Genomic DNA, 10,719 nt, shown 5'->3' with positions numbered 1-10,719 from the left:
GTTAATGCTGTACTAGACATCAAGGAAAAACCCGACTTTCTTTCTTAGATCCCTCATAGCCTCATAGAGACCAGCCCTCTACAAATCAAGACTTGAAAAGTTATTCAGCATATTCCCTCATGTCAAAAACTGTAGCTGGGAAACTAGGTAGGAGGGAACAGAATCTGCCTGGTGTTGGGGAGGATGTATTAATATAAATAATAAACACAAAACATGAATTGTAGAAGGTTGCAAATAGAGGAAAACTTCAGACACCAAAAGGATCAAAAAACATAAAAAGAAACAGACACAATTTTTAAATTGTAACTTGTTGTCTAGTGCAATGATAAAAGCTATCCACGAATACAGCGATTTTAGAAAGTTAAATTTTACATGCAGTGCTACTAAAATACCAAAGGCCATACATAATGTCTGACCCAAGCTGCCACCTCATATAGCAACTTCTTACATGGGGGCTTTAAAAAGATTGTTTGACTGGTCCACTGTCCTGCAGTGTCAGGAGACGGCTTTGTCTGACATATTGAATTTCCAATGTCTCTCACACTTCCTCCTTTTCAGATGCACAAAAGGTTTTTGTAAAGTTTTTCTTGGTTTTACCGCTGGCAGCTACAGAAACCATGCCACAAGTCTGGTGTAGAGTTATAGGGTGTGATTTTATTTGACTGGTATCTTCAGAGCTTCTGGATTTTTCAATATAACCGAGAATTTCCTTAAGAGCTGTAAATAAAAATCGGTACCAGTTCGAACCCTTTACTGGCCCGGTTTTGTGTGAGGTTGGCTGGCTGCTGTAGCACGTTCTCCCCCTCCTCCTGCACCCCCTCGGTTCCCTCCTCTGCCTGCGGGAATACCACTTCAGGGCGTTCAGTAGCCTTCCCAGGGTGGGTCCCGGCCTAGTACCCTAAAACTATAACCGAGAATACCTATCATTGGGCAGCCTAGGAAACGCGACTGGGACTTTTAGTAGGGGCCCCTCACCGCTCTGAAGCACTCACACTTGAGTCAGGGAACATGGGTTTGAATCCCCACCCGGCCGTTTATCTTGTGCTCTTGGGCACACTGTGTCCCCTATATAAAATAAGCACCCATCTCTTCATCTGTCTCCCAGGCCTGCGACGATGCAATGACTGCACGCAAAGCGCACATTCACGGTCAGGTCACTTCTGGCGTCCGGCTGTGGTCGCCGCAGGGTGCCCGCCGGCGGAGCGCATCCTCCGGCAGGGGGCGAGCTCCGCACCCGCTTTCCTCATGGGCCGGCGCGGCCCGCCGTTCAAGTGGGGAGCCCAGAGGTGCTCCGCGCCGTGGGCGGGGGGCGGTTGGCGCGCACAGGGCCGGACTCCGGCGGGGCGCACCTCCACACGTACCCTCGCGAGCAGCGGGTCGGAGTCGGGGCCTCGGGCCGGCTGGGGGCGGGGCATGGGCGCGGCGCGCGGGGCCCGGAACGCCGAGACAATGCGGCGCGCGGCGGCCAGGAACGGCTCGGCGGGCCGGGGCGCGCGCCGCCTTCCTTCCTGCGGGCTCCGCTTCCCGGCGGCGCGGCAGCGGCGAGCGCGCCGATTGGCGGCCCGGTCCTCCCGCCGCCCCGCCCCACGCCCGGCCGGCCGCCGCCCCCGGCCCGGACCCGCCCCTCTCCGCGGGAGGCGTCGGGGCCCGCGGCTGGGTGGCGGGTAGTTCCCGCCGGCTGTGCGCGCCCGCCTCGGGGCTCGCTCTGAGAGGACGCGGCGGCAGCGGACTCGGAGCCCTCGGCGCGCAGGAGGGCGGACCGGCCGAGCTGCGCGGGGCTGCGCGCCGCCCCTGCTCCGCCGCCAGGCCCCGCGCGGCTCCCGCGCCCGGCGCTCCCCTTTGTCCGCGGGCCGGAGCGGCGGCGGCAGCGGCGGTGTCCGAGCGGCGGTCGGAGCCTGCTGCGGCAGTTGAGGCGGCGGCGCCCCCGCGGCTGTGCGCCAGCGCCCTCGCGCCGAGGCGATGCCGGACCAGATCTCCGTGTCGGAATTCGTGGCCGAGACCCATGAGGACTACAAGGCGCCCACGGCCTCCAGCTTCACCACCCGCACGGCGCAGTGCCGGAACACCGTGGCGGCCATCGAGGAGGTGAGGCGGCCTGCGCGGCGGCTCCGGCCGCAGGTATCCCGCGCCCCAGCCCCGCCCGCCGCTCCCGCATCCGCATCCCGAGAAAACTTTCTTTGCTCCGAAGCCGGACGCGGCCGGGCCAACCCTGCCCGAGACAGAAGCCCTTTGTTCCCGCCTAGGTGGCTCGGAGGAGATGGGTGATGGCCACCTTGGGCCTCTTTAAGACCTCCCCTCTCTCGGCCTCGTGGCCTTCGCGGGGTTCCGCGGCCTGGTCCTTTCCCCGCAGCGCGGCCAACTTTGTCCAGAGTCGGGGTCCGCGGCGAGCGGGGGATCCCGCTGCCCGCCGCCGCCCGCCGACGCCCGGGGTCTTTGGTCCCCGGTGCGGACCTTATCAACTTGTTCTTGAAGTGGACCGGCGGGGGCAGCTCCGCGCTCCGAGCTCCCCGCCGCAGCCCCCGAGCGCCGCAGGGCCCCCACCCTCGGGTCCGCGGGTCCGGGGCATCCCGGGCTGCCCGGGAAGGCATGCCCGCCTCAGCCAGGGCGGCCTGGCTGCGCTCCACCCGTGCCCGGAGAAGGAACTGCGGGCAAGGTGTGTGAGAGTCGGCGCTTCTGGGTCCAAGAAGCCTCCAGGAGCCGCTCCCCGGTTACCTGGGTCTCACCTGCTTGAACCCGGAATGCCGCCCTTCCCCCTCAACCTGGAAAAGGCCTGGTTTTAGTAAAGTGCTTTCAAGGTGCAAAGTCATCACGCCTAGCTGCTAAGCAGTACGCTCTCCAGGTCCTGGGGAGAGGAACACGTAGGAACGAAGAAGCTTGGTTGAAAATTAAAGCCGTGGGGAAAGGGGCAGAGTCTGTGAGTCCAGGGGCCACCGTTGGCTGTGGTTTGAGGCACATCCTCACCTGCAGTCCTCCTTTTCCTTACCCACCAAACGGGATTAGTAATGCATCCTTTCCAGGATCAGAGACCATGTGAAGTGCTTAGCACTCTGCTCGGCTCAGAATAGGTTTACAAGTCACACGTGTGGCAATAGTGAATCTGTGATTAAATGTCTCTGGGCCAGGATGTCAGGTTACAGTTTTAAAATTGGGTATTGCAGGTGTTTTAGCAGAAGACGCCTGGGCTAGGAGGAGTGAGGAGGGGGGGGTCACCAAAGAGCTTTAAATGAAGCAATGGCGTTATTTTTTTTTTGTTTTTTTTTTTTTTTTTTGTTTTGTTTTTTTGCCCATTTGAACAAAGCATCTGCTAATAGGAATTGCTTGAAAAAAAAATCCAGAATGTTTTCCCTTAATGGAAAAATTTTTTCTTTGTAGCTGTAAACAGTCAATAAAAGGGAATCAAAAGTAACATTCAGCATTCTGAATCCTGTTAATATAGCTTGGGTAGCCTTCCTTCTCTCCATTTAATTTGGCGGAAGAGAGCTGCATGTAAACCTTTCCTATGAATTCGGTGATTCCCCAGATCACTTAATTCTACTTTTAGCAGCAAGGCTTACAGATGATGCCTTCAAATGAGGCAGATGGGGATGGGTGAATGAAATTTTTTCCTAAGTGCCAGTTAAAAAGCACGGTGTTTTGAGAATACACCATTAATAATGTTTATGGAACGATTGCAACCAAAAAGGTAGCTGAATATTTCTTAAGGGAAGGAAGCATTGTGCATGATGTCTTTCTTTAGAAAGCTTGATTATGTTTAAAGTTCTGTTGCTTTTCCCCACTGCAGTTTGTCAGTTAAATATTATTAACACTGGCAGATGTTGGAAAGCCAAGCAAACAAGAATTGCTATTAAAATTGGCATACCCTTTCTCTGATTAATTTTAGTTTACAGTGTATAATTCCAAAGCTCTTTTTGTATGCTGTGCAGGAGATTACCCTAGAGCGCAGTTTTACTGAGCAGATTACAAAGAGACTGGATTTGGTCATTTCATTAAATTGCAAGCTTGCTTCATGTTGCCGTCTAAGCCCAAGAATTGGTTCAAGTCTCAAAATGGAAAAATTAAAATCATTTCAGGTTTATTTCACTTTAAGCAAATCTACATACATGCTATGATGATGGTATGTGTGAGCTTGGTTTTACAACTAAATTTGAAAGTTGTTCACTTTCTGAGGTAAATCAATGTGGATTTCTTTAAATAATGCTCTTTCCCAGGTGTCTAATGTTCGTTTCTATTACCAAAACTTGTTCTAGGTATGGTTTAATAACAATTGATGTCTACAGTATTTTGGTTTTAAACAAAAATCTTCTCATACTGAGACGAAACATGAGAGGGTATCATGACATAAAGTTACTCATTTAACAAATAAATAAAATTTGCAAGCTCTTGGTCTTATGTTTAAACAAATGAATCACGGAACTAGCAAACTAATTTCATATTTATTTATTTATTTGTTACGGAGTTTCGCTCTTGTTGCCCAGGCTGGAGTGCAATGGCACAATCTTGGCTCACTGCATCCTCTGCCTCCCAGGTTCAAGCGATTCTCCTGCCTCAGCCTCCCAAGTAGCTGGGATTACAGGCATGCGCCACCATGCACAGCCAATTTTTTGTATTTAGTAGAGATGGGGTTTCACCATGTTGGTCAGGCTGGTCTCGAACTCCTGACCTCAGGTGATCCACCTGCCTCAGCCTCCCACAGTGCTGGGATTACAGGCGTGAGCCACCACACCCGGCCAGCAAACTAATTTTAAACTGATTAACCTTTTTGAATCTGTTATTTCCAATGTAGGTTATGTCTGCCAGAGAATCATTTTACAATTAAAATGTGCTGTTTTGATTTGCATACTTGTTGCTGGAATATTATTATAGTAACTGTTGGGTCCTTATCCTGTACTATGAAACTCACAGGTATTGAATTCAGTCCTTATCTCTGCTTTACAGTGAGGAAATTGAGGCTCAGAGAGGTTAAGTAATTTGCCAAAGGTTATAGAGCTCTGAAGTGGACTTTGAACTTGGCTCCTGCTGTTTTCAGAAACCATGCTGCTTCCTGTTACTTTTTTTAATGCTGAATTCTCTAAATTACTCCTTTGTCAGATTGACCTGGGTTCAAGTTCAGGCTCTACCGCTTGCCAGCTGAGTGAACTTGAGTGAGATGCCTAACATTTTCTCATTTTCCTCAGCTTTAAAGTCTGGTTAATAATACCTATCAACTTCAGAGGATTGTGGTGAGGGTTTAGGAAGATAGTACATAGCACAGAAGCTGCCAGACAATTAGTTACCAGATTATATAGTGAGTCCACAGGCCCCAGTCAGGGCTTTTGGAGTGAGGATGGGATTTACATGGGGGGAAGTGTCAGGGAAATGGGTGAATGGCTGAATGGGCGAGTGAATGAAACACTACCGTGTATCTGTTAACCCATGTGTTTTTTTTTTGAGACGGAGTCTCGCTCTGTCGCCCAGGCTGGAGTGCAGTGGCTCGATCCCCACTCACTGCAAGCCCCGCCTCCCAGGTTCACGCCATTCTCCTGCCTCAGCCTCCCGAGTAGCTGGGACTACAGGTGCCCGCCACCACGCCCGGCTAATTTTCTGTATTTTTAGTAGAGATGGGGTTTCACCGTGTTAGCCAGGATGGTCTAGATCTCCTGACCTTGTGATCCGCCCGCCTCGGCCTCCCAAAGTGCTGGGATTACAGGTGACCCATGTGTATTTTTTAAAAGTTTGTTGTCAGGCCAGGTGCGGTGGCTCACGCCTGTAATCCCAGCAGTTTGGGAGGCCAAGGCGGGCGGATCACCTGGGGTCAGGAGTTTGAAACCAGCCTGACCAACATGGAGAAACTCTGTCTCTACTAAAAATACAAAATTAGCTGGGTGTGGTGGTGCATGCCTGTAATCCCAGCTACTTGGGAGGCTGAGGCAGGAGAATCACTTGAACCCAGGAGGTAGAGGTTGCGGTGAGTCGAGATCGTGCCATTGCACTCCAGCCTGGGCAACAAGAGTGAAACTCCGTCTCAAAAAAAAAAAAAGTTTGTTGTCCTCGCAGCTGGTGAGAGCATACCTGTATTTTATAATTTTTCACTTGACCACCTTCTCTGGTTCAAGTCATCATTTTGTACAATTTTAGCAAACTTAGCAAAGTCTGGTGCTGCAACCAGAGTCTGCCCTGTGCTTTTGGAAATAATGGAAAAAATAAGCAGTTGTGGCAGAAATTTGAAAAGTAAGAGTTTTTTGTTCCTTTTTTTTCTTCTTTTTTTTTCGTTTCTTCGAGCGTCTGGGCACTTTGAAATATTCTCAAAATAGGGAAAAATTGTATACATATTTGGAATATTCATGTTTTTAGTTAGACCCTCCTTTATAGCACCATCCATTCTGCCTTGCGTATTTGGCATTGATGTAGTTTTAAAAATAAATTTGATGTTGACTTGTAAGTATTAAAATTTAATCTACTTCCTTCCGGGGCCATAATTCTCTACTTTGTTGTCCTTGGTTACCTTGGCAATCCCATTGCTGTCATAAGCACAGGGTTCTAACTGCAGGGGTGGGGTGAGCATCTGGGCCTGCAGGCTCCCAGGGGCCCTGCCGTCCATGGGACCAGACCCCTCCTAGCAGCAACAGTGGGAACCAGGGCTACGTGCTTTTTGGCAAGAATGTGATTCTGAATGTTAGCCCTTTGTGACTTGTTTGAAAAACAGTTCCTCCAAGTCCCCAGAACAGATTATTGCTGTCTTCAGAAGGACATCACCTTCTTGCCCAGAGCATTCATGTTTTTGGAAGTGAGCTTTGATGGGTCAAACAGGGCCACCTTTTAAACTGTGTTCTGAAATTTGAATTTCAGAAAATTTTGAATCACTTAAGGAAGTAGCCATTTTCTCTTCATATGTGAGCCTTCCTCCCTGCCCCCTGGTGAATGCTGAGTTCAGTTTCTTTGTTAGGCTCAAGAGTAGAAGTACTGATGCCACTCCTCACGGGTTCCAGGTCCTGCCATGCACTCAGGGTTCCTGAGTCCTTCAGTGTGCTGGGCTGTGTGTGAGGTGGCAGGAATAGAACACCAAGAAGAATATGTCCTCTTTGGAGGGACCTACAGTCCAGCAAGAGGAACAGAATCCTGTAAACAAATCAGTGCAATAAAATCTGAGGACCTCATCTGTAGGAATGCTTGGAGTCCTGTGGATGTGCAAGGGTGCAGGTGGTCCCAGGGCGTGGGGCTGTGGTGAGGGAGGGCCTTATATGATGTCGTACCATTGAGTCTTGAAGTCCAGGCAGTTACCTGTGGGTTACCAAATGCTAAGGCACTAAGCTGGTTCATTATGGTCTTCTGTACCTGCCTCCCTGCCTTAGGTAAATATTGATCTACTCCTGAGGTGGTGGCCAACTCGGTGTCTGCGGTAGGATTTTCACAGTCACCTGGTCTCTAGAGGGCTGCTCAGACCAAGAATTTGGAGTGATCCTCAATTCTTCCTGTGCACCCCACATTTCCAGGAGCCGGTGCCTTCCTTTGTGGAGCATATACATGCATTCCAGGCCCGCACTGTCTGATGAGGCAGCCTAAGACAAATCCAGCTCTCAGCCGCCATATTGCAAGTACTCAGTAGCCACACGTGGCTGGTGGCTACCATATTGGCTCAGCAACCACCGGGAGAGCCATCACCTGGAAACTTGCTGAAATGCAGAGCCCCGGGTTCCACCCAGGACCTCAATTTTTACAGCATCTCCACGTACACCACAGGCACGTGAGAGCTTGCGAAGCACTGTTCTAGACGGAACCCCGGCTGCACACTGGAGTTGCTTGGGCGTTTGTGAAGCAGAGCTGCCTGGCTCCACTCCCTAAAATTCTGACTTAAATTAGTCTGGGTGGGGCTTGGAGCCTTGGCATTTTTTAAAGCCTCCTCCCAAATAGGGTTGATAATCACTGATAAACAGACAGTTATGTAACAACCTTAGGCAGTTGATAAGTGCTGTAAAGGAAGGTCATGCATAACATGGGGGTAGAAAGTGGTTCTGGAGATCAGGAAACCGAAATCAGGAAAAGCCTCTCTGCAGAGGTGACATTTGAGCAGGCTGGAATGCAGAGAGGAAGCCAGCCACAGAAGATGTGGGAATAGAACAGCTTGGGAAAAGGCCCTGAAATGCCAATGGGCGGGAACATGGAAGGACTGAAGGAAGGTCAGGGTGTGTGGGGAGGAGTGGGCGAGGAAGAGAAGGATGAGAGACGGGCAGAGGGGTGGGCAGTGCCAGGTCACAGAGGGCCTTGTCCATCTTGGGGAAGGAATTTGGATTTTGTTCTAGTGTGATGGGAAGCTGTTGAAGGGTTTTGAGCAGGGAATAACATGGTCCGATTTCCATTTTAAAGACTTCACTGTGGTTCTAGGGAAAATAGACTAGCAGGGCATGAAAGGAAAGAGGGAGACCAGTTGTGGGGTGAGGGGCTATTGCAGTCATCTAGGCGAGAGGTCTTGGATGAGGAGGTAGCAGGGGTGGTGGTGGTAAGTGGCCTGATTGAGGTCCATTGTACAAGAAGAGGGGTCCAAACCTACTGATGGATTGTCATTATTGTGTGCTAGTGGCATAGAGGTAGACCCAACAGAGCTCCTGCCCCAAACAGGGCAACAGCCAAGCTCAGTTCATCCAAGCCCCCTGAACAGACCTTCCAGCATCCCCATGGTGAAGCTGATGCTGTCTAGAGCTACTTAGTGTCAGAATCCAGGCCAGCTCTGTGCTGCTTGATGTGACTGGTTATAGGACTTGTGTTGGGACCAGTTCCAGGGTCAATCAAGGAAAGATTGAAGCATAGCTGCATAGACTGGGGCCCAGGGAAAGAGAGAAGCATGGCTGCATAGACTGGGACCGAGGGGTCTGCTCACGCGACCCTCTGCTGTTTCTATGCAGACTACAGCAGGTGATACTTATGGGCATTGTCAGATGCCTGGGATGCTATCCCCATTTCAGCTCCCCAAACACTCCTCTTTCTTTCCCTACTAAAGAGAGGTGACGTTCCATGATATGAACCTACCTCCTTTGCTTACGCCTTTTCTGTGTAATGTGGCCTCCAAGTGGATTGCTAGGGCCCTTCCAGGTACTTTTTTTCTTTTCTTTTTCTTTTTTATTTTGTTTGAGGTGGAGTCTTGCTCGGTTACCCAGGCTGGAGTGCAGTGGTGTGATCTCGGTTCACTGCAACCTCTGCCTCTCGGGTTCAAGGGGGATTCTCCTGCCTCAGCCTCCCGAGTAGCTGGGATTATAGGTGACTGCCACCATGCCTGGCTAAATTTTGTATTACTAGTAGAGATGGGGTTTCACCATGTTGGCCAGGCTGGTCTTGAACTCCTGACCTCAGGTGATCCGCCCACCTCGGCCTCACAAAGTGCTGGGATTATAGGCGTGAGCCGCTGCGCCCGGCTACCTTTCCAGGTGCTTTTATACCATTATCGTTTTTATCATGTCAACAATGTCTTGGAATAAACAGACTACCAACCCGAGCTGGAATACTTGGGCTGTATTTTTATGATGATGGTCATTTCTATGAAGGGATTTGACTGATTTAGTTTCCTCACTCATAAATGTATATTGGGCCCCTACCGTATGTTGTCACTGCCAGGTGCCAGGGATGTAAAAGTGGACAGGATGGCCTGGACGTCTAAAAAAAAAAAAAAAAAAAGTGAACAGGACTAGCTCCTTCCTTAGGAAGCACTTAATAGTCTCATGTTTTATGTGCAGTTCTGTTTCATCCTTTTAACCTTTTTTGTGCCGTGGCTCCCTTTGACACTCTGGTGAAGGTGGTCTGCCTCTTCAGAAAAATGTTTTAATGCAGAGAACAAAATAAGATTTCGAAGGAAACTAATTACAGTCATGCATTGCTTAATGACGAACATGCATCGTTAAGATTTCTTTGTTGTGCGAACATCCTAGAGTGCACTTACACACACCCAGATGGCATGCAGACACCTAGGCTATATAGTAAGAGCCTATTGCTCCTAGGCTGCAAACCTTACAGCATGCCACTGTGTTGAGTACTGTGGTAACTGCGACACAGTTACAGTATTTATGTGTGGTATATGTGTATCTAAACATAGAAAAGGCAGTAAAAATCCCTCTTATAATCTTATGAGAGGTCGTCTGTGTGGTTCATTGTTGACTGAAATGTCAGTATGTGGAGCACGACTGTATATTGAAATTCAGTTAGGAGAATATTTAAAAAATTTTTACCATGCTCATAATGCTTCTTTACTAAAGCATTTAGTAACAAGATTTACTGGTGGGTCTAACAAATACCTTAATTTTGAGGTATTGATGAATATAAACAATACGAGATATTTCTAATAAATATAATGTAATGTTCATATCTTTTATTGCAAGTATTGATAATATTACCATGTGTTGCTTACATTTGTAATTGAAAGATATGATAAATTTCAGTTAGACCCTAATGAAAATACAGATAAATTTTTTTTTTCCAATCCAAGTTTATGGACCCCCTGAATTCAGACTGAGAATTCCAGGCTTGATGGTAAGATTTGTTTAGCTAGTTTTTTTTTTTTTTTTTTGGAGTGATGGATTCTTTAACCACTCTGTTTGTTAAATATAATTATTATATTTTGTAATTATTATACTGTCCTTGCCATGAATTGGTTCTAAGAGTCTAGCTGAGAAGAGTTGCACCCTAGGCCAGTGTTAGAATTATGAGGCGCTAAAGGTGTTTAGAAGCGCTCTTGGCCGGGAGCCATCCACTGTGGTT

The 10,719-nt window shown here is 49.0% G+C and overlaps 1 protein-coding gene and 1 long non-coding RNA gene across 6 annotated transcripts in view; one reads left to right on the top strand and one right to left on the bottom strand.

Annotated features, from left to right (window-relative positions):
• Positions 1 to 289: 289 nt before the first annotated feature.
• On the bottom strand, positions 290 to 1,352 carry LOC134756812 (uncharacterized). Its single transcript, XR_010130065.1, has 2 exons — positions 993 to 1,352; positions 290 to 717 (listed from the first exon to the last, which is right to left on the bottom strand). It is a non-coding gene; the product is annotated as an uncharacterized lncRNA (long non-coding RNA).
• A 278-nt stretch (positions 1,353 to 1,630) lies between these two features.
• The window catches only part of ASAP2 (ArfGAP with SH3 domain, ankyrin repeat and PH domain 2), a 198,836-nt gene continuing 189,747 nt past the window's right edge, over positions 1,631 to 10,719 (top strand). For 2 of the 5 annotated variants that reach the window (XM_055377461.2, XM_004028808.5), the window contains exon 1: positions 1,631 to 2,085. In XM_055377461.2, the coding sequence (XP_055233436.2) occupies positions 1,960 to 2,085 (126 nt within the window). In that variant the 5' untranslated portion in view covers positions 1,631 to 1,959. Of the gene's footprint in view, positions 2,119 to 10,719 lie in introns of all 5 variants that reach the window. The other 3 variants (XM_055377459.2, XM_019021430.4, XM_055377460.2) reach the window with 2 other exon arrangements.

This window comes from Gorilla gorilla, chromosome 12, assembly GCF_029281585.2.
Source record: "Gorilla gorilla gorilla isolate KB3781 chromosome 12, NHGRI_mGorGor1-v2.1_pri, whole genome shotgun sequence".
In the NCBI taxonomy this organism is placed as follows: Eukaryota; Metazoa; Chordata; class Mammalia; order Primates; family Hominidae; genus Gorilla; species Gorilla gorilla.
The sequence above is the reverse complement of the archived record's forward strand: the minus strand, read 5'-3'. Positions and strand labels throughout refer to the sequence as shown.